We start from the raw sequence: 23,399 nt of genomic DNA, 5'->3' as shown, positions 1-23,399 counted from the left end.
CCACAGAGCTCCGACTTCCGCGGCTGTTTCCCTGGTTGTGCGTGCACCTGTGTGACGCGTCGGGTTTGTTTCATCCTCTCCAGTATCGGCAGTGGCTGAGGGAAGAGTACGGGGAGAGCCCTTTGCAGGACGCAGAAGAAGCCAAAAGCATTCTCGGTAAATATAAGGAGCAAGGGCGCGTGGAGCCCCAGCCCGGCACCAGGCGGTGGAGCAGTTTTCCGGCACTGGCTCCGCTGGCCTACGATAACTACACGACGGAAACCTAACGCAAGGCACCTGCTGCCTTCCTTCCCACTGCTTGTCTTCAGTGTGCCCGGCTGGGCGGCCGTGCGGTGGTGGTGGCCGCTGGGGACAGGAGAGGGAGATCGCCAGGGTGAGGTGGGGCACTCAGGGCTCCTTCCCAAGCAACACTGCCCAGCCCTGCTCGAGGCCCCTTCACGCCTCCCGCCCCCACCCTGGCTGCCTGAGCTTGCTGCCCCCCAGATGCCGCCCAGTGGCTGTGCACGTGGGTGTGTGTGAGTGCACGTGGGTGTGGGTGAGTGAATGGATGCATGCGTGTGCCTGTGTGAGGGTATGTGCACCCTAGGTGTGTACCTGTGTGTACATTGTGAAAGTGTGTGTGTGCACATGAATGTGTGTGTGCACGTGGGTGTGTGAGTGCACGTGGGTGTGAGTGCACGTGGGTGTGTGTGAGTGCACGTGGGTGTGTGAGTGCACGTGGGTGTGGGTGAGTGCACGTGGGTGTGAGTGCACGTGGGTGTGTGAGAATGCACGTGGGGGTGTGAGTGCACGTGGGTGTGTGTGAGTGCACGTGGGTGTGGGTGAGTGCATGTGGGTGTGAGTGCACGTGGGGGTGTGAGTGCACGTGGGTGTGTGTGAGTGCACGTGGGTGTGGGTGAGTGTAAGTGAATGGATGCATGCGTGTGCCTCTGTGAGGGTATGTGCACCCTAGGTGTGTACCTGTGTGTACGTTGTGAACGTGTATGTGCACATGAATGTGTGTGTGTGAACTCTTTCTCACTGCTGGAAGTCACAGAATGCATATTGCTGCCTAGGTTGGTGTGGCCACCTTTGCTTTTGTCCAGGACTCCACATGGAAGGCATTGGAGCTCGACCTCTGAAAAGCTACCCAGCAAAGAGCAGTCTGTGCTTGTGGGCAGACCGTGAGAACTCAGGGGCGAGTGGCTAAAAGCGTGGCCACTCCTAGAACCCACCCAGGGTGGTGTGGTGGGGGCAGCAGGGCCAGACTCCCCTAGATGGAGGGTGGCTCTGGGGCCCTGGAAAGGGTGAGAGACTGCCCTGAGCTGGTCCAGTGGGCCAGAACTTTATACCAACTCAGCAGTTAAGGGAAGTGTCTTAGATTGCCTCAGTGTCAATGCGAATGCACCAGGCTGAGCGTTCCCTAGCGCCTCGAGTTAGGGCCACTTTCCAGCCCATCGAGCCCTGAGTTCTCCTTGGTGTTTGTTCTCTGGAACTGATTGCACTTGAGCTCTGTGGTGGGCAGGTGCACTAGCCTAAGGTGGCTGCACCAGGGCGCCCCCGCTCTCTGCTCCTTGCCAGCTTCATTCACTCCCAGCCTCTTGCTGTGCTCACGTTGCAGGGGTTCCTCCTCAAGGTTTGCACGCACCTGCAAGAACTGGGAAGAAAGAGCATTTATTAGGCACTGTAGCAATTTGCATTTTAAAATGCCTGAGCATTTATTAAGCTTCTTGGTGTTCACTTGGGTTTGATAATTGACCTGAGCTACCTCATTGAATGTTTTTGGAAAGGTGTTTTTGGTGTGCAAGTCACCTTTGCCTCGCAGTTGAAAATGTTTGGTCATGATTGCGTTTGAAACCAGAGGGGAAGGTACGGATATCATTGAGCTATTTAAAGTTGCCAGTTTGGGCTCCAGCAGTGCTTTCTGGTGGGTAAAATTCCACATTCAGGCCACGAGAGCATCTACAGTTTGTACTTGGGGGCTGCAGGCATCCTGGGACGCTGTACCCAATTCAGTGGTCTAGTCCTTTACACTGACCCAAATTCCGTAAGCACGCAGTCACTCAGATGAAAAAACACACTCGACCTCTCCCTAAAAAGATGTTGCAACCCAGTGTCTCTCAATTCCACCCCAAGAAGAGCCCTGAATGAGAAGAGCGGTTTCCCGTGCACGTGGAGGGTGTGTCAGCGGTGAGCGTTCTGGGGACCGGGGAAAGACACGTTGCCTGATGCCGTGCACGTGCGCAGGCCCTGGGTGCACACCCAGAAAGGGGCATGTGGCTGTAGAACCATCCATCCAGCTACAGCTAAACAATTTGCCAATAAAGTACATGTTTTTCCTAAGCCAAAAATAAATACAAATATGTTAACGGAAAAATGATTTAGGATATTAGCTTGAACGCTTAAATATTTGCATCTTTACAAGCCTCTCAGTGTATTCTTGGAGTTCTTAAAGTGGTGTTTTAATATTTGTTGCCAGTAATGTTCTTTCTTCACAGCCGCTCCGGGAATTCTGAAGTACTGGGCCTTTCTCAGAAGACTGTAATGTACCTGAAGTGTCTGAAATGTTGCAAACCCGCAGAGTTTAGGCTGGTGCTGCCAAAAAGAAAAGCAAAGTAGAGTTTGTATTTTTAAGTATCCAGTAGTGATTTGTAAACTTGTTTTTCATTTGAAGCTGAATATATACGTAGTCATGTTTATGCTGAGAACTAAGCATATTCTTTAGCAAGAGAAAATATTTTCCCCTTATCCCCACTGCTGTGGAGGTTTCTGTACCTGGCCTGGATGCCTGTGAGGACCCCGGGAGCCTTGCTGCACTGCTGTGTGGATGGCTGCGCGCTCGTGGTTCCTTCCTGTGAACGCCCCCCAAGGACAGCCGAGTGTGCTTGTGTGGCGTGAACTCTGCCCGTGTGTTCTCAAATGCCCCGGCTTGGGAAGTAGCCCTTGGTGTGGGTTTTATCTCTGGTTTGTGTTCTCCATGGTGGAATTAACCGAAAGCTCAATGTTTTTATTAATAAAGGGCAACTTAGCCACGTTTAAGGTCATGTGCAATGCGTTCTTCCCGAGCCAAGGGGCAGCCACCACGCTCCCCTCTGCCTGTGCGATTGAAGCCTGCTCCTGGTTTTATTTTAGAGGCTCTTGTTTTCCTCCAGAAGGCGCTAAAGCAGATGCTACAAAAGGTGGATTCATGTCTCCAAGAAAGAAAAACAGGCCATCAGTGTGAGGTGAAAGAAATTTGGACGTGAGAGTTGGGTTTTGCCTGCACGGAGTGGGAACTGCATGTTTGGTGCCTGGAATGAGTCGTGTGTGCCCAGGAGTGTGCAGCCAGCCCTGCCGTGTATGTCGGCTGCACGGCACTGAATACAGTTACTCTGATTCCATATTCAGCTCTTAATCTGAAGGAACATCACCTGACTTGAAGAGAAGTTTAAGTCAGTTTGTAACATTTTCCTTCTCTGATTTGGTGGGAGAAAAGGGAAATTTAACTCTACAAGGGTAAGTTTGGCTTGATCTAAAGGCAGGTGAACTCACGAGCTGATTGACTGTAGGTGGCAGACTTTATGTAGATTCTGATGCCTGGAAGCTCCTGGCAGTGGCTCGGGGAACGGCTGGGGGCCACAGGAGAGGCAAAGCGAGGTGAGGCACCTTGCCAGGTTCCCAGAGGTCTGACTCCTGAGCTTGTAGCCTCCGAGCAGTCCCGAGGAGCGTGAGGGGACCCTCTGATCAGTTTCAGGCAACAGAAACACCTCGGGTGGGACGACGCTTATCCTGAAGCAGCGTGCGCGCCTGGTGTGGCACAGGTAGCTCTGTCCTCGGTGCCTCTGAGTGTTTTCATGGGCCAGACCAGCGAACCCTGGATGTGTCTCCTGTGGGGCCCGCTCGGGAGGCAGCAGCCAGGCCCCAGCACAGTCCCGGGAAGACCTGTGTGTGTCTCCTGGAGTGTGAGGCAGTGGCCACGGCGGGAAAACAGGTTTTCATGCAACAGCGCCCGTCTGCAGGGTCACCCAGCTCTCAGCCAATGTCACTTCTCACTGCCGTGTCTTACCACAGGATTTATCTGACACCAGCACCCGCCATCTCATAACGGCGAGCTGGTCTTCAGGTCACGAACTGTTGCCCCTAAGCTTTGTAAACCGACAGAGAAGGTATTTCACTCACCTGAGGCTCAGAGGGGCCGTGAGATGCCCCTCGGAATGTGCCTGAAGATGTCCACGTTGCTGGGACTGGAACCTGCTGGATCTTTTGGTCCCAAATCAGTGGGCGGGGAGGGAAGGAATGGGGGCACAAGGGCAGCTGTGGCTGGAGCAAGCAGCTGGGAGGAGCTCAGCAGAGTCCCTCATGGGCTCCGGAGGGTTCCACTGAGGCAGTCCCAGGCCCCAGGTGCCAACACTTGTTGGCACAAGTGTTGAAACCAGGAACCTCTCCTTGCCCACCCCCCTCCAGTCTCTGAGAGTTTGTTTTGGGCCATCGAGCAGGGGCAGCCAATTCCGGACCTCTGTCTGGAAACTCGGCCATGCTGAGGTGGTGTTGACCATCTTAGATGTTACGAGCCAGAGATTCCGGTCTGTTCATGACCCGGCCAGGCTGTGTGGGTCACCCTGGAGATGGGAATTGGCCACGTCTGAGCCCCGTGAAGACCTAGGTGTGTACAGTGAGGTGGGCTGAGGGCCCGAGATTCCGGTCTGTTCATGACCCGGCCAGGCCATGTGGGTCACCCTGGAGATGGGAATTGGCCACCTCTGAGCCCCGTGAAGACCTAGGCATGTACAGTGAGGTGGGCTGAGGGCCATGGCTCTTTCCGTTATGCTGTTTTTTCTTCAATTTCTTTGAACACGGGTCTTTTCTAGCCTGAAACTCAGAACTACAACCTACAGGTAGAGGAGACTTAACTGGGTCAGCTGCCTCTCCATTCATTCATTCGTTCATTCACTTGACAAATTTATATTCATCGTAACAGGCACTGTGGGATCCAGCCAGGCCTCAGACACACCCCTGATTCTCAGAAAGACTGTGGCCTGGTGGGGTTGGCAGTTAGGAAAGCTGTCACAGCAGGGTCCCCAGCCCCTGGGTCACAGACTGGTGCTGGTGCATGGCCTGTTACAAACTGAGCCACAGCAGGAGGTGAGCCGTGGGCGAGCGAGTCCACGCCCCTGAGTCCCGCCTCCTGTCAGATCCGCATCAGATGCTCTTAGGAGCACAGACCCTATCGTGAGCTGCGCACACGAGGGATCCAGGTTGCACGCTCTTGATGATAATTTAATTAATGCCCAGTGATCTGAGGTGGAACAGTTTCTCGAAATCATCCCTGCCCCACTCCGGTCCATGGAACAATTGTCCTCCACAAAACCGGTCCCTGGTACCAAAAAGCTTGGGGACCGCTGGCTTCCAGGACGGCGTGGTGAGGACTATTGCGGCTGCCCTGGTGCCACGTGTGGGGAAAGGGGCGAAAAGACACGTTCCAGTTGGAAGAGGTGGGCGCATTTAAGGGAAGTGTCTTAGAAAACGCAGTACCTAATTTAAGACCTGCAGTGTAAGCCATGGAATGAGTGGGGCATGGTGGGAAGGAAGGAGAGTTCGGGTGGAGGCCCGGCCCAGCGCGTGGGCATGAAAGACCTTGGTGTCAGGAACGACAGCCACTGCAGGACTAGAGCAGCCTTCCCAGGACCGGGCAGTAGTGGAATCATGCCAGCAAGGCTGTGGGCACAGCCAACGCCTGACCAGTCAGGTTTGCTTCTTAGGCCAGCCCTTGGAGCGAGGCAGGCTCAGAGGGGCAGCACCTTCCCGTGTTCTCAGAGGTCTGACTCCTGAGCCCGTAGCCTTGTAAGTGCTGCCGACGGTGGGGGAGTGGGGGGCTTGCGGAAGGGTGCTGAGCCAGCCGGACACATGACGGGGTGCAGGCGGAAGGCTTACTCAGGTGCCCACGTGGGGTGGGGCTGCATGTGGGGCCAGCCAGGAGGCTGCTGCTAGGACTACCCCAGTGAGAACAAACCGCTGCCTGCCACGGGTCATGGTGGTGGAGGTGAAGAGGGGCCCAGCAGGCCAGTGGGCTTGGTGGAGGGCAGGGAAGGACACGCAACTCTTCTTGGTGACTGACTGCATGTTGGGGAGTGGGGGCCCAGTGCCCTGCCCACTCCCTGGGATCTTGCTAAATGCAGTGGCCCTTTTGTCCCAGCATCTTCCTGGACTGTGTGGTGTGTGTGCCTCTGCAAAAAGGCTTAAGGAAGATGCTACAGAAGGGGCTGACTGGGTCCCAGATCAGGGGCCTTCAAGTGGGGCTGTGCTTGGGTGTAACGTGGCTCTGCAAGTGAGATACTCATGTTTGTGCATCATCCAGGACACATTTCCAGGGACCAGACTCATGAAAATGAAGGTTGAATTCAAATTTCCAATTTCCTGTTTTACTGTGAAGGATAAAATATTGGTTCTCCAAAGACTAATGTTATCCCCTGGTCAGGCTGGCTCTGTTTCTGTTGTTAGCAAGATCTGGGGAGATTACCTTAGTCCTGGAGCACTGTGCGGTGAGCACGAGTGGTCAGGACCTGAAGCTGGCAGCCAAGGCTCTGTCCACGCCTGCCGTGTCCCCGGGCTGGGGCGCTGCGGGGGCAGCAGGTGAGGCACATGTGATCCGAGAGCAGGGCTGCTGCTCCTGAGGCTGCCGTTCTGGATCCCAGGCAGACCCCTGCTGCCACCTGCTCTCTCTGCCCATGGCGATTATTATTGTTATTATTTTGTGTGTGTGACAGAGTCTCACTCTGTTGCCCAGGCAAGAGTGCAGTGACGCAGTCTCGACTCACTGCAACGTCTGCCTCCCGGGTTCAAGTGACTGTCCTGCCTCAGCTTCCCAAGTAACTGCAACTTTAGGCGTGTGCCACCACGCCTGGCTAATTTTTATATTTTCAGTGGAGACAGGGTTTCACCATGTTGGCCAGGCTGGTCTCGAACGCCTAACCGCAAATGATCTGCCTGCCTCAGCCTACCAAAGTGCTGGGATTGCAGGTGTGAGCCACCGCGCCTGGTCTGCCCCAGGTGATTCTTTTCTCAGATCACCTTCCTTAAACTTGAGTGTTTCCAGATCTTCTCAGCGCCGTTTGTGCTTTTCCCTGGGTTCCTGCTAGTGGCTTTTCTTGTTTATTGGGTGCCAGCTCTTTCTAGTTTCAGTCTCAGCAGAGAATTCTGTTTCCAACTTCTGGAGCTGCCTCGTGTTATTTGGACACAAGACAGCCATAAATTCTGCTGACTGGGGTGTGTGTGGGGGGGCCATGTGTATTTTATTGTTTTAATTTTATTTAATTTTACTTCAAAGAACACCTTAGCCTACAGGATGTGCAGCATCTCGGAGCGTGCTGAGCTCAGGTACTTGGCCATTCAGGTAGCTCAGGCAGCAGGTGCCTGAAAACGCTCAGGGAAATGGCCAAGCCCTCATCGTGCAGCCAGAGCTGGTCACGGTGCTGCTCTGCACACCAGCCTCTCGTCATAAAAATAAGGAACACACTAAGAATCACACCCCTGTGATCCCACATCAGATGTCTCCTCCCATCCTGAGTTATTAATAATTTTATTAAGAATATGCTTTCAACATGCTGTATTTATATATGTACTTAACAAGAAATCACCAAGACTGCAGCGGGCAGTTCCTCTTCCCTTTCCTTTTCGTCGCCCAGAAAAAGGGAGAAAAAGAAACAAGCCTCTGACTTGCCACTTGGAGGCTGAGTTCCCTTCTTACCTGCAGCGGGTCTCCTTCCGCCCTCAGGCCCAGCTTGCTGTGAGACTCGCAGTATCACAATTACTGTTCTCTTGTGGCTTGGACTTAACCAGCTTAAATTACCATCTGACTGAAGGGTGCGAGTGCTGGGTCTGCATGTGTTTCTTTCCATCGGGGGAAAGATTTGCCAGTGTGCGTTTGAACATCTGCAAGTTTGGGTTTATTTTGGCTCCAAATCTGTATGCAAACTGTTGGTCGTAAAGAGGTAGAAGTTCACAGCAAACCTTCCTGAAGCTTCTAGTTCAGTTTTTAGAGCTTGGTGTTGGAAGAAATGTATTTCAGCAGGTGCCTGAAAGTATGGGGAGTTCAATATTCTAATTGCGTGTGGTGGCGGCTGTTGGTTTAGAGGTAGGTTTAGCAGAAAAGACATTTTGGAGGGGGTCATTTCTGTGCGTGTCCTGTGTACACAGGCCTGATTTTAAAAGCTATATAGGCCGGGTGGAGTGGCTCACACCTGTAATCCCGGCAATTTGGGAGGCCGAGGTAGCTGGATCACTTGAGGTCAGGAGTTCGTGACCAGCCTGGCCAACATGGTGAAACCCTGTCTCCAGTAAAAATACAAAAAATTAGCTGGGCGTGGTGGCATGTGCCTGTAATCCCAGCTACTTGGGAAGCTGAGGCAGGAGAATCGCTTAAACCCAGGAAGTGGAGGTTGCAGTGAGCGGAGATCACGCCATTGTACTCCAGCCTCGGCAATAAGAGCAAAACTCCGTCTGAAAAAAAAAAAAACCTAGATGACGGGGGTGAGGGATGCTTTTTGGGTTAATAATTCCTTCAAGGAATAATGTTACAGAGGACAGGGTGTGGAAAAGTGCTAATCCCAGCAAGAGCCACCTTCCCAGCTTGGCCCGAGGAGCCACATCACCACGCAGCAGCCCCCACAATGCCCAGCAGTGGCGGGAAGGTTGGCCCCTCTCTCCCTCAGAGGCACGTCGTCCATCGTCCTGCGCTGGGCCGTGGGCACCCACCCCCAGCGGCGGCCCCATCGGCTCAGACAGGAGTGCACCTTGCTGGTGAGCAGGTTTGCTGCTTCGCAGTCGGCGCTGGGTTTCCCCAGACACTGATGGGCAGCCTTTTTTGAAAACAAGAATCAGAAGACTCCAACACATGCACCCAAGAAATGCCACCTTCTGCTTTACAAAGGGTGTGCCCTTCCTGGCAACAGGCCCAGCCCCACAGAGCTTCCTCAGAGCCAGTGTCCCGGGAGAGGCCTGTCATGTGCCAGGGTCAGCTGCTGGGATTCTCCTGGGTTCTGTGTTAGGCCGGGCCAGTGCGGTGACACAGGGAAAGCCAGGAAGGTGTGAGAGGAGAAACCGAATCTTGGCTGGTTGCAGCGGCTGCAGGTTCAGGTGCGGCAGGGTGGGCTGCCATCGTTTCATGCCTGGAAAGTCACTTCCACAGCAAGAGACCCGCTCCATGCCTTGCCAGGCCCTGCCATCACCGTGACCCTCCAGCTCCCAGGACCACCAGGTGCACAGGTTGGGGCGGAGGTGGCATCAGCAGATGAGAGCCTTGAAGTGGCTGGGGCCAGGCGGACCTGGCTGAGGTTCAGTTGGATCCTGATTCTCTGGAATACCTTGGGGAAGTCCCCGAGGAGGCAACACACTCATGTGGGGAACTTCTCCCCTCCACTGCCATGAAAAAAACTCCCTAAAGGGATGAGGGGTGCAGACAGCACCCTGTCTCATGGCATTGATGTGGCCAGAGCCAGCCTCTCTGGGTGGCATTTGATGTGTCTGGGAAGCTGCTTCTCTCCCCAAAGACCTCCCATTAGATGGCAGGGTGGTCGATCTGAGCATGGCCAGTAGGCACTGGGCACTGATTCGTGGTGAGAACTGGCAGAGGACCTTTTCTTTGGAAATCACGTCCTCGTGACCAACTTGTGAGACAGGTTTTACTATGATCTTGCTTTCAGATGAAGACACTGAACTCTAGTGTGTCAGCCAGGAGGCAGCCAGGTCAGGACTGGAATGCAGGCAGTCTGATCCCAGTCACAGGCAAGGTGCGCCTACGTCACCCCAGTGCCTTTGAAGTGCCAGTACGGTGAGGAGGGTGAAACCCATGCACTGCTGGCAATCGTGCCACCATGTTCTTCTCCGAGGATGGGCGTGCATTCGATTAGAGGCCTTGTCGAGTGTGGGGAGGTAAAGGAGGAAGGCGGGGAGTGGCAGAGCGTGATTCACTTCTTGCTTCTTGCAGCCAAAGGGTGCTCGTTGCATGTGCAATAGGACGACGATGCACGGCTCTGCCCAGACCTTTCTGCTTTAGCCTGCTGAGCCCTGGGTGTCCTGGGCCTGGGGGTGCCCTCCGCAGGAATATAGAACTGCCTGTGTGTGCAGTGGTGGGGGGTGTCCTGGGCCTGGGGGTGCCCTCCGCAGGAATGTAGAACTGCCTGTGTGTGCAGTGGTGGGGGGTGTCCTGGGCCTGGGGGTGCCCTCCGCAGGAATATAGAACTGCCTGTGTGTGCAGTGGTGGGGGGTGTCCTGGGCCTGGGGGTGCCCTCCGCAGGAATATAGAACTGCCTGTGTGTGCAGTGGTGGGGGGTGTCCTGGGCCTGGGGGTGCCCTCCGCAGGAATATAGAACTGCCTGTGTGTGCAGTGGTGGGGGGTGTCCTGGGCCCCGGGGTGCCCTCCACAGGAATGTAGAACTGCCTGTGTGTGCAGTGGTGGGGGGTGTCCTGGGCCCCGGGGTGCCCTCCACAGGAATGTAGAACTGCTTGTGTCTGCAGTGGTGGGGGCTTTCTGTTCTCGATGCTCCATCTCTGTGAAAGGTGAGCTCCGCATGTCCCACAAGGTATCTTCAGAAGCGCAGAGATGTGCTGTGCTTGTCCAAGAAAGCACGCTGTGTGTCCAGAGTGGTCGAGGCAGGACCCTCCCCACAGCCTGGCACCAGGTCTTGGCAGGAAGCAGCCCATCCCGAAGAACTCAGACGAAGACGGGCTCCTCAAGACCAGGCAAGAGAAGCAGCCCTGGGTGTCGGAGCAACCAGCCTGGCAGGAGCTCCCTCCAGCCCCTGAGGCTGAGGAGCAGGGCTGGGCCGTGGTGGCAGCTGAGCCCATTGGGACCTGGACCCTGGAGGGAGCCAGCAGGCCCTGGGCAGGGCAGGCTTTAGGAAGTGCAGCGAGGAAGAGTGTGTGGGGCGGCCTGGGTGGTGGGCACCGAGCGGGTGGGTTGCCTTTCACACAGGCAGCCCTGGCCCGTAGCCGTGGGTAGGGCTGGCGCCTCAGTGATTGGATGGAGGAAGTGCTACCAGCTTCTGAGAAGCATCTGAGTGTCAACAAGCTGACACTGAAAGTGGGTCTGAGTGGGGAGTCTGTGCTCCAGAAATGTGCTGTTTGGAGCTTTACCGTGACCCCTGCTTTGGGAGCATTCCTGCCCGTGTGCCCCACTGATCTCTGCTTTTCCTGGAAGCCTGTCGGAGAACCAGCCCCTCCCGGGGAAGGTCATCTGTGCTGTGGGCATGGGAGCGTCTGCCATGAACAGTGGCCTTTAAGAGACCCCCATGAAGAGGGGTGGCCTCGTCTGCAGCCCCATCTGCCGCTGTGCCCACAGCCCCCCGTGAGAGCAAGGCTGGCACCACACAGACTGCCGCAAGGAAAAGGAGTATTTAATCTGGGCAGCCTCTGTTCGGAGACTGTGCAGAGGAGGTGGGGAGAGAAGGCAGTCACTCCAGAACATTCCATGAGCAGAGCGAAGCCTGGAGCCCAGGCAGGGAGGCCCACAGGGGCTGCTCGGTGGGGGGTACCCTGGGCGGGGATGGGGGTCTGGGAGGGGTGATGGCACGGGGGCACGAATGGCCTGCAGGGAAAGGCCCGGGACTGGCATGGCCTTGGCATCGCACTTGCAAACGCTGAGGACCTGTCCTGGGGAGGCCAGAGACTGGAAGCAGGAAGGGCTGGTTTCCAGGTGCCTGCCCAGGAGGCTCCTGTGCTGTGAGCTGTGGGCGGCTGTGGAAGGCCCTGGGGCTTGGTTGAGGCCTGGTGAGGCTGGGCTGGTGGCTGGGAGGGAAAAGCAGTCAGGAGTGGGCGGGAGCCACTGCCTGGACTCGACGCCTCAGGGGCCTCTCCATGTGGCCTCTCCAAATGAGGCAACCATGTGGGGCCATCGCCATCGTCTCCTTGTTGTGACTGGCTGTGGTGGCTTTTGGGTTCTCCAGGAGCGGAAGCAGCATTAGGGGTGCAGACGGCACACTGCGGGGTTTACACCTGTGACAAGAGGAGGAGGCCGCTGGGTCCTCCAACTACAGCTCAGTCTCGCCTCATCTCCACCTGCCCCGTGGGAGCTGCCGGCAGGGACTGCCCTTCCGAGGAGCCAGGGTTGGGGAAGGGTGCAGAGGTGCCCGGCCCTGTGCCCCCACCTCACCTGGGTGTGACCAGAGTAGCACGTACTGCCAGCAGAGGCCGGAGCTCAGGGGCACCCACCACGCTCTCCCACTACCTCTACTGCAAAAACAAAAAGCAACCACAGTGCACCTGTTCAGCGATGTGATCTGATTGAAATACTTGTCATGCAGCGTGCCCTCTTTCTGTGCCAGGAATCACCACGTTCATACCCCTATTTTACTGGAATATTTATTTTCTTTTTTTTTTTTTTTACACTGGTACGATAAATATAAAGTCCAATAAAAGAAAAGTTTTGCTGCATCCCTTTTTTCTGTCCCTTATTTATTTTATCCCATGATTATGAATGATTGTCACATAGAAGGCTGACATTAATCAGATTTCCCTAACACCTGACACTTGCCAACTGGTTCCATTTCATTTTTTCTACAGAAACAGAAGTGAAAAGGTCTTGAAAATTATCTGACTTTTCACAGCTTCTTTCATTCTTTCTAGTCCTTTCTTCAAAGGTAACTGAAGATGACTGGGGATTGTTGAGGACCCTGGATGAGAAAGCTGCTTTGTTTTCCTGTGTGTTCTGTGGCATCCCTCCCACTAAGAGGCTCGGCATGGGAGAGTCGACATCTCACCGGAGGCCGACAGAGGCGGAAACTTCTCCCTTTCTCTTTGTCAAAGAAACCCTTTAGGGTGTCTTGAAATTACCATTTCCCCGAGTGCATTTCAGAGTCAGATTTGTAGTCATCTTATGTAGATACAACTTGTTAAGACTCTACCTCTACTGCACCAAAAAAACAAAAAATCACAGAACACCTCTATGGATGATGTGATCTAATTTAAGTATTTGTGAATTTTTGATGAGGTCCAGTCACGCCAGTGCCTCTTTCTGTGCAGGGAATCCCCGTGTGCATTTCTCTAAGGTGGGGCTCCAGCCTTCCTGCCAAGAGACCTGAAGCTTCTTGAGGGCAGGGCCTGGGGCTTTTCCGCCACTTAGAAGGGACTAGTGCACTGTAGGCGCTGGGTCACCTCCCACCTCGGACCCTCGAACGCTTGTCAAACAGGCAGGGCCAGCGTTAGGCGCTGGGTCACCTCCCACCACGGACCCTCGAACACTTGTCGAACAGGCAGGGCCAGCGTTAGGCGCTGGGTCACCTCCCACCACGGACCCTCGAACGCTTGTCGAACAGGCAGGGCCAGCGTTAGACCACCTGGAGCGTCATAGGCTTCTCCACGTGTCGACGTCATTTGTTTCTGGGCCTTTCTGTTAAAAAAGAAGAATGAGGAATTGACTCTCAGCCTCTTAAAGCTTTCTTTTTTGCTTCCTTAAGCTTAAAAAAAATCATTCTGACACGTTCATTCCCTTTTCTGCATTTAAATCAGATGATAAAATTACGGTTGGCCCCACTCTGCCCCCACCCAGCTGACGCCAGGCACCCACCTGAGAGGGAGGGGCCGCACTTGGAGGCGAGGGAAGCCTGGCGCCCAGCACCTTCGTCTCCGCGTGTGTGAACGGCTCCTGCAGCTCCACCCTCCAGCTTCGCTCACCTTCTGGTTTCGGTCTTTAAATTATTATCTCTTTCTGAGCATATCATTGACCTGATTCTTGTCACCTTTCACTCAAATCCATGCACTTACTATCTGATAGCCTTGCTCTGTTTCCTGGATTTTTTCATTCACTACCTTTCTCACAATGCTCATTTCTTGGAAGAGTTTGATGTTGACTGTTTGCTGTGAAACTAGCTCTGAACAAAGTTCACTGTAGCAGTTGAAACGGTTGTTTAAAGCAACTTTTCTTTGAAAGATGCACAGCTTCTGATACCGGACTCCCACACTGCTCTGTAAAACGCCCAGGTTAACACTGAACAACTTGAGCCATCAATCCCGAGCCACTGGACTGACCACCACGTTCCTGCTGTGGGCTCCCGGCCTGGACTTCACAGGGCCTTTGTGAACACTTCAGGACCACACATGGCATCCAGGTTTACAAATCTGTTTTAGTTTGCAACATCTTCTATGTAGTTTCTTAGGGAAAAAATAAAAAACAGATTCTTTAGATTTTCTGTCCAATAGTTTCTTTCTGAGATTACAAAAAAAAAAAAGTATTGTTCCTTCATCTATGTCAGAATCCAGAAACTACTTTTATTTGGCCAATTCTAGAATGCTTTCAAAATATTTTCCGCTTACAGAGCACTTTCACAAAAATTAACTCTTTTTCCCAACAAACCTGTAAAATAACTAGCACACATTTAGCTCTGAGATTAGTAGAGCCTAATCTACCACTGCAGCCCGACTCTGGGTCCAAGGCTCTGCCCTATACCGCATTGGAACCCAGGGACAACGAGCTCGCCAAGTAGCAAAACAAAGCCCTTTCAGAATAAGTTAGAAGCAAATGTCAAGATAGCCTAAACAAATGACATAATTGATTTGAAATGGATTTGTTTTTAAGTTAATAAAAAAAGACAACTAGCAGAGGGGACCACAGTTACCCAATCTACAGGACAGTGTTGTCACCACTCAATACAGTCATGCAGGAAAATGGGTTTCCTTGAGGATATGCCTTGAGGCTATAGGACTTTGAAGTCATCTTTGAGGCCAGTAGTAGGCGTGGACTCTGTGTGTAGGATCCCACCGAGGACGTCTGGACACACAGCTGGGCGCCATCGTGATTAGATGGCAGTGAGTAGACATGGATTTGTCAGGAAGAGACATTGCTGGACGAGGCAAAGACAATTCCAAAGTCTCCCAAATTCTTGGAAGATTCAAGAAAGACAAAGGTACCAAAAAGAAGCAAGAGGCCCCCAGAAGCTTCGTGGGAGGGCGGATGAGGCTAGTGGCTCAAGCACTGAGCAAGCAGGGAGGAGGAAGTTGGACCTGGGTGACTGTCTGGGAGCAGGGGCAGGTGCTTCAACAGAAGGGCACGCTCTGGGGAGCACTTGAGGTGGGCAGAGCTGCTTCATCCACAGCTGTACAGACCGAGCACTGAATTATGTGTTCTGAGAAATGCAATTCTGACCCAGTGACTGCTACTCAGCCTAATACAAACCATCAAACACAAACGAATATCCTTTTGAGGTGGTTCAACCAACGTCCTCTTGCTCCAGAGGTAAGAATTGTTTTGCCCCAAAACTTTTACCAAAAAAAAAAAAAAAAAAAAAAAAAAGCCTGCAAGTCCTTGGAAAAGAATGATCTTAAAAAGAAAAATCTCAGTGGGAAAAGAAGCAATGGGGTGATTAAAAAGTGGCTGTGTGGGTGCGGTGGCTCCCGCCTGTAATCCCAGCACTTCGGGAGCCGAGGCAGGCGGATCACGAGGTCAGGAGATAGAGACCATCCTGGCGAACACGGTGAAATCCCGTCTCTACTAAAAAATACAAAAACTAGCCGGGCGAGGTGGCGGGCGCCTGTAGTCCCAGCTACTCGGGAGGCTAAGGCAGCAGAATGGCGTAAACCCGGGAGGTGAAGCTTGCAGTGAGCTGAGATCCGGCCACTGCACTCCAGCCTGGGGCACAGAGTGAGACTCCGTCTCAAAAAAGAAAAAAAAAAAAAAAAAAAAAAGGTGGCTGTGACAACCACCCGTGTAAAGAGACGATGATTCAGTGGGATGGTGGGTGTCCTGACTTTCTGAGCCGGACTAAACTGAGTCAGCACCACCACCACCACCCTCTTCGACGTCTACCAGGTTCAGACTCAAAGATTAGGAAGCAGAAAACCGTGACATTCTTCGGAAGTGAAAAACAACCTGAGATTTGGGAAATTAGCCTGACTGGCATCACTTGGGTGGCAAAGATTTTCTTTTGTCCCAGCTGTATATTTTTTGATCTGATATTAGCACTAGACAAATGTTCATGTGTGGAAAGAAAACTTCTCAAAACGACCTCTGAAGCTTATATTTATTTATCTATGTGCCAAAAGGAAGCAGGTGAGATTTAAGGTAAAAACAAACAAAAAACTATCTTCTGTAGTGACATCACCTTTTTCTTATTTCCATATTTTATGAGACCCTTGTTCTTAGTGTGCTTGTTGCTCAAATCTCACTCAAGGAGACCTCACTGTAAAATCCCCGATGTGTATTTCACAGAACAGGCAGGGACCACACTGCTGTCCTGTGACGCTTCAGTGCCTGCCGGCCAACAAAAACCAAAGAGAATGTTCTACACGCCGTTTTCTAGGAAATGAGTGGGATTTGATCAGGTGGATCCTGACCTCCCACTCAGAATGATTTACGGCTTCGGTGGCTCTTCCTGCAGTGTTACCAGGTGCTGCTGGGCTCGTCACCGGCTTCACTGCCCTCCTACTCAGGCTCAGCGCAGCCTCTCCAGTCCACAGTGTCCCAGTCCTTAGAGTAGGAGCTGGATTTCTCGGAGTTTTGCTCTTCTGTAACTATCAGATGGAGAGTCACTAAAAGAAGTGTCTTTTTGATGTGTGGCCTTTGGGAGAAATTGGAATCATGAAAACTGTTTCCACTCCTCAATGTTGCCATAGCCAACACGTCTAGAAAATGATAGAATTTTCTATTGTCACCTTTCTTTATCCAAAACTTTGCCAGATTGGGGTCCCAGAATAATTTATCCCAAAACCCCAGTTTCTAGCCCATTTCTCGCGTTGCTTGGCTCTGAAGAGCTGAGGATTCCTTGAATGGCAGGTGCCGCCTCCCTTGGGGCCGTGCATGCCGCCTCCCTCGGGCCGTGTGTACCTCCTCCCTCCGGCCGTGCGTGCCTCCTCCCTCCGGCCGTGCGTGCCGCCTCCCTCTGGCCGTGTGTACCTCCTCCCTCCGGCCGTGCGTGCCGCCTCCCTCGGGCCGTGCATGCCGCCTCCCTCGTGTTTATAATGTGGCAGGAAAGGGCTCTCCAGGAGCAGACAGACGCCCACCTCATGGCTCTCCAGACAGGTCATGAGCCCCCTGAAAATCTCTAGGTCTCTAAAAGAGTGGATATTTTTTACAGTAAATTAACAGCAGCTGATTCTCTAAGAAGACATGGGTTACCCCATTTACACTAAGGGTCCTCAGAATTTCTTTGAATAGCAACAGCAGCTGTCCTGTAATGCAAACCAAAGGAGAGAGAAACTTTTTTTTTTTTTTTTTTTTTTTTTTTTTTTTTTTTTTTTTTACCATGGTAGAGTTTTGAGTGGGCAATGGGGAATTCTGGGTGTCTGAGTGGTTTCAAGCCTTTTTCCTCTTTAGATAGCAGGTCACACTGGGCCTGTTTCATCGCTGATACCAATTGTATTATATCCTAACAGGCAACGCAGGCTGCCTTCCGAGACACGCCCGTGCTGACCCCGGCCCCGCCCCGGCCGTGTTGAACTTGGGTGATCATGCATACACATTATTTTCCACAGAAAGATACACACCAGAGCTCATTAGACAGCCCACTGGGTTGCATCAGGTGCTAACAGACATTGCAGCTGTCTGACCAGCAAAAATATTGTGGGCTTGCAGTAACGGTCATGTGGCTAGCTAGAATGTGGGGAATCTGATCTCTCTGTTTTTAGGATTATTTCCCGTAGTTAAAGGAAGTCACTGGGATTGGTTTTAACTCCTATTTTGATTTTCTTCTACAGAACACCGTCCTCTCCTAATTTTTTTCACGCTTTTTGAAAGCAGCTTTATTGAGGTAAGATTCACCTATCATAAAATTCACCTGAGGTCAGGAGTTCGAGACCAGCCTGACCAACAAGGAGAAACCCCATCTCTACTGAAAAATACAAAATTAGCTGGGTGTGGTGGCAGGCATCTGTAGTCCCAGCCACTCGGGAGGCCGAGGCAGGAGAATTGCTTGAACCCGGGAGGCAGAGGTTGCAGTGAGCCGAGATCAAGCCATTGCACTGCAGCCTGGGCGACAAGAGCAAAAGTCCATCTCCAAAAAAAAAAAAAAAGAAAAAAATCACCCATCTACAGCGTACAAGGATGTTTGGTGAATCTCCTGTGGTGTGCAGCCATCTCCTCCATCCGGTTTCAGAATATTTTCATTGCCCAGTGAGATCCCCAGCCTGTGTGCTTCCCATTCCCGCTCCCCATACTGACAACCGCCAATCTCCTTTTTGTCTCTACCAGTTTGCCTTCTTAGAACATTTCATATAAAAGAATCATGCAACCTTTCACGTCTGGGTTTCTTCACCCAGATTCAGCCCCCGGGGCACGTCTGGGTGGTTCTTTCCTTTTGGTTGAACAGCCTGGTTTCTTTCTTATTGGAGTACAGGACCGATCGCGAGTGAGTCGGACCAGTGGTTCCCCCGGGGCCGACTGCCCCCGGGGCATTTGTCTGGAGACATTTTTGGCTGCCACACCTGGGGTGGGGGCCGCTCCTGACATCAAGAAGATGGGGACGCTGCCAAGCCCCTGCAAGGCACAGGGCAGCTCCGCACTGGGAGTTACCCCACCCAAGTATCACGAGCACCAAGGCGGAGGATCCTGTGTTAGACTCACCGAATTTCACCATCCAGGCGCCTGTCTAGAGCCAAGTGGTCCACAACGTAAACCTCCTTCCCTCTGAGAGTGCTGCACGCCACTGTCCTGGAGTTTTTGTTTAATTTTTACATAGATTTGAAATACAAACTCTTTTGTGGAATTGATGACTTTTCTTACCATTTGGGTAAATTCTGGAATCTCCTAAAATATTATTGGTAGTGTGCGCTGTCCGCGAGAGGAAGATGAGGAGAAAAACAGCACAACCCTAGGCTCGTGGTTGAGATATCCACATGACCTGGTTTAGAAGTAGAAAAATCTCAAGTGGTTTGGCTGATGCAGGCTAAGATCCCATGAAGCTACAGAAACAGGTGGGAAGCTTACGGTAAAATCATATAATAAAGTACATTCAGTTTATTCAGCAACAAGTTGCATTTCATTTGTTTTTGTGGTGTGAGCACCAGTGTTCCACATTCTGGTTCCACTGTTCGTATGAAGGAATAAAGTTCACAGTGGAGTAGAGGTGAAAAGGAAACAGATCTAAAGAAACAAAACTAAAGAAGTTCTTATCATCCAGCACTTGGCACAGCATAAAATCCCTTTAGGAGCAAGAAGAAATCAGCCTGAATTAAAATATTTTGTTTTATCTGAGACCAGGGACTCGCTGACCGCTCACTTCTTTTTCTCTGGGGTGGCTGAGATGCCAAGACATGAAATTCCATCTCTCAGTTCTTTGGAGCTCTGTGTGTTGATAAATCAGAAACAAAGCACTCTGTTTGGAGCTTAGTAACGTAAAAGGAGACTGCTGTGATGTGAGTCGGTAAACTGTAGCTGGCAGAGGGTACCTTTGGGGATTTGACGAATAAACAATGGCAGCGTTTCAGCTGCCCAGGCAGTCTCCTTTCCCTGACCCCTCTTTTGCTCCAGTGGGCAACTTTGCCTCGGCCCTGCGAGGACACGGGGAGGTCGTGGGACCTGCCCGGGGGCTCTGCTGCAGCCTCGGGTCCCTCATCTCCTTCCTTTTTGTTTTGACACAAAGAATAACCACACCAGAAATATATGGTGAGAGTAAACTGAGGGCAAAGCACACACATACACAGAACGCATGCATAAACACGTGTGCACATGCACATATACACATACACACAACACATGCATATACAATACAATGTGTGCATATGCACACGCAGACACGATACACGCAGATACACATATGCACAGATACATCCACACATCCACATGCACAGAATACTTGCATACACTTACAGCATGTGCACACACACCATACATGCATACCCACATACGTGTGCATGCACGTGCAGGCAGACATACATGATGCATACATACACATATACAACATGTGCACATATGTACATACACGCAATGCATGCAGACCATACACAATTCATGCACATACACATACAAAGTGTGTATGCACACTAGTACAGGACTCACACACACACACTCTTCAGAGTTATCGCAGGCACTTGGACACATTCTTTATTCATCACTGCCAGATCAATATTGTGTCCTGTGTTACAGAGGAGGAAGCTGATGCTAAAAGAGGTTAAAAAATTTGCTCCGAGCCACACAGCAGGTAAGTAATAGAGCCTGGGTCGAAACCACGTTCTCTCCAAATCTGAACTCCGAAAAGAAGCAGCACAAAGGAAGTATTCCCTTTAAAAAGATGTGCCTCCACTCGCTGGTATTCAGCCCAGTCATCCCAGCACCACCGAGCACCACTCACCTGTGCTCAGCGAGGGCATGGAATTCTACCTGAACGTGAAGCGCAGGAGTGTGATAATAGACGTAACCTCTCTCTCTTCCCCACCCATCCCCCCGAAAGGAAGGAGACGTAGGCGAAGCCCCCGCCCCGCACCACGTTTCTCTAAACCATTCCAGGAATAAGCAGTTTGCTTTTTGGCTATTGGAGGTGGTGGCAATGGGAGGGGTTCTGAATTATCTGGGCTCATCTTTCTCTCCAGAACTGGTGATCGGATGAAGCTCTGCGAACCCCAGCGAGGAGAGTGGTTAGTGGTTGCTGTTACAGTCCCCTCAGGAGTGTGTCTGTTCTTCCCTAAAGGTGACTTTCTGTCCCCAGAAATCTCTGCAGCTGATGGAGGCCTGCGGACTCTCCAGGAGCAGGAAGCTGCCAGCTCGGTGAGAAGCTGTTACCTATGAGAACTCAATGCCCAAGCTCTGCTCCCTGAACCCACACAGGCGCCCTGGGCAGAGCTGGGCTCACAGCCCCCAGGACTTCCCTTCTCTTTGTTTCTGTGATCGCCTTCTCATCCTTGGGTCTTCTTTGGAGACATTTTATTTTGTAAATTTGAGGATTTCAATTGCTATTATTATTATTATTATTATTATTTTGAGATGAAGTCTCACTCTGTTGCCAGGCTGGAGTGCAGTGTCGTGATCTCTGCTCACTGCAACCTCCGACGCCCTGGCTCAAGCGATTCTCCTGCCTCAGCCTCCCGAGTAGCTGGGATCACAGGCGTGTGCCACTGCCCACCTAATTTTTGCATTTTTAGTAGAGACGGGGTTTCACCATGTCGGCCAGGATAGTCTCGATCTCCTGACCTAGTGATCTGCCCGCCTCAACCTCCCAAAGTGCTGGGATTATAGGCGTGAGGCACCGCGCCCGGCCATTACTATTATTTTTTAAATGGGGACTCTGGCACTCAGGAAGTGTTTATCCCAACTTTGGAGACATGCTATGACCTAGCGTGCAGCCGGGGAAAAGTGACATCAGCCCTAAAAGCAGTGAAATTCCTCAGGCCACTCAGCCCTTGCCAGACGCTGGCTTCCTGCACGGCCGAGTGACTGGACTGTGAGTCTATTCCACGCTTACTGACCACCTTCTCTACCAATGAACGCGAAGCATTTCATTTCTTCTTAATGTCAACAAATTTTAAAGAACAAAAATTGTATACGTTTATGGTGTACAACATATTTTGAAAATACGTAAACATTGTAGAATAAGTACGAGGCATCCATTGTGCAATGCAGTGAATATAATCAATAACAATGTATTGTATGCTTGCAAGTTACTAAAATAGTGGACTTAAGTATTCTCACCCCTAAAATATAAGTATGTGTGGCAATGAATATGTTAATTAGCTTGATTTAACCATTGCATGAAGCATTTTGATGAGTTTTTTAACCCTCATCCTGTTGTCCTTAGGAAGAAGTGCTTTTCACAGCTTCTGAAAGGAAAAGGAGATATGCCCCATTTTTACTCCAGAGGGCAGGATGGCCACTAGAAGAAGAGGGCAGCAGCTGCCGCCTCCCTCTCCCTGCCTGCCCACTCGCCAAGGATTGTTCAAGCTTCCTGTCCTTCAGCGTCAGGCTGAAGCTGCGAGTCCCATCCTCAGGCTGCTGGGAAACTCGCTCAGGGTCACGGAGTTAGAAACGGCCTCGCCAGGTCGCAGACAGAGCCCCGGTCCTGAAGCTGTCTGTGTGGTCCTGCCTGGCAGACCCCAGGTTTTCTGTGGCTTGCTGCGCCGTGAGGGCCCGTGGAAGCCCTCCCCAGAGGGGCTGGTGCAGAGTTCTGGGTTGTGGGCTCTGGGATGTGAAGGCAGCAGACTCCGGGGGGAGGACTGTCAGCTTCCAAAACGCTGCCGGCATAAAAGTTGTTGAAGGAGTGATTCATTCTGGGAGTGTGGGGTCTGGGTGACTCTGAGTCCCTGTCCTCCGAACATCTACACACTGCACCTCCGTGTGGGCAGGGGGCACAGGTGCCCACCTCCCATCCCCTGAGACAGGGTTGATAGCACTGGCTAAGACCTTAGGGTGAAACACACCAGCATGGGGCTCAGCATTGAGGGCTGAAGATAGAAATCCATATTCAAATAGCCATTCTGAGGATTTCTGCTGCACAGGCTGATGTCTGGTCAGATCTGGTCAGCACTTCATGGTCTGGGCCTGGACAGGCAGCTGACCAGACCCGAGCTGGGCCGGGGCCCGGATCACCGTTTTTTGGCTGGCTCTTTATTGTATTATATTTCTTTCAGTTTTGTTGCTAAAAGTTCTTTTGGGGGTTTTCTGCTTAAAACCAGAACCTGCACGTCCACGTAAAGGGGCTCCCTACAGTGGGCTGTGGCAGCGGCCGGAGAGGTTCCCCACACGCTGCTGTGACTTCGATAATATGAGCATTGCTGGCTGGCACTCTGGGCTTAGTGTGGCTTCAGCTCATTTTTGATATTCTAGATGCAAACATGTAAAGACGATGTTCTGACATGTTATTTTGGAGACACTTCTCGTGCTCTGCCTGCCCCAATGTAGGCTCTGAGGGGACCCTGGAGCCACCTTACCCTGCTGTACCCCAGAGCAGTGCTTGGCACGGGGTGGGCACTCTGCATATGCCTTTAGAGGGAGCAAGGCCATTTGGGTTGAAATCACCTTCTCACGAACCCAAGGCTGACACAGTGGCAGGGAATAAACACATGCAGAGGCGCAGACTCTGTGCCTCCGAGCTGTGCATCCGAGCCTGTCCTCTCCATGCCGGAGTTTCCTACAGGTCAGATGGGCCTCAGAGAAGTGCCCCAGACCCCCTGGCATGCTACATCCATCGAGTCTGAACAACTTCGCTGTAGATTAACAGAAGGGTTATGGAGGGGCCAGGATCCAGTTTGGGGGTCCTCAGATATGTCAAGAGCTCACTGAAAAAAGAACGTTGATGATAGATTCCCAAATGGGAGTTAATGACAAAGATACAGAGAAGTAGTAATAGCAATAGTTACAAGAGCAGTAGCAATAGCAGTGGCAGTAATAGCAGTAGTGCTGTAGTAGTAGTTGTTGTAGTACTCAGAAGTCACAGCAGTAGCAGTAGCAGCGGTGCAGTAGCAGCGGCAGGAGGAGTAGTGGTTGTAGCAGTGGTTGCAGTAGTAGCGGTTGCAGTAGTAGCAGTTGCAGG

The 23,399-nt window shown here is 52.0% G+C and overlaps 1 protein-coding gene across 8 annotated transcripts in view; it reads left to right on the top strand.

The window, feature by feature from the left end:
- Positions 1–3,018, top strand: part of DUSP22 (dual specificity phosphatase 22) — a 58,363-nt gene extending 55,345 nt beyond the window's left edge. For 6 of the 8 annotated variants that reach the window (XM_077998618.1, XM_015135395.3, XM_077998617.1 and 3 more), the window contains one exon: positions 84–3,018. In XM_077998618.1, coding sequence (XP_077854744.1) covers positions 84–266 — 183 coding nt within the window. In that variant the 3' untranslated portion in view covers positions 267–3,018. The remainder of the gene's footprint in view (positions 1–83) is intronic. The other 2 variants (XM_077998616.1, NM_001260542.1) reach the window with 2 other exon arrangements.
- The last annotated feature ends 20,381 nt before the right edge of the window (positions 3,019–23,399 follow it).

This window comes from Macaca mulatta, chromosome 4 (assembly GCF_049350105.2).
Source record: "Macaca mulatta isolate MMU2019108-1 chromosome 4, T2T-MMU8v2.0, whole genome shotgun sequence".
In the NCBI taxonomy this organism is placed as follows: Eukaryota; Metazoa; Chordata; class Mammalia; order Primates; family Cercopithecidae; genus Macaca; species Macaca mulatta.
The sequence above is the reverse complement of the archived record's forward strand: the minus strand, read 5'-3'. Positions and strand labels throughout refer to the sequence as shown.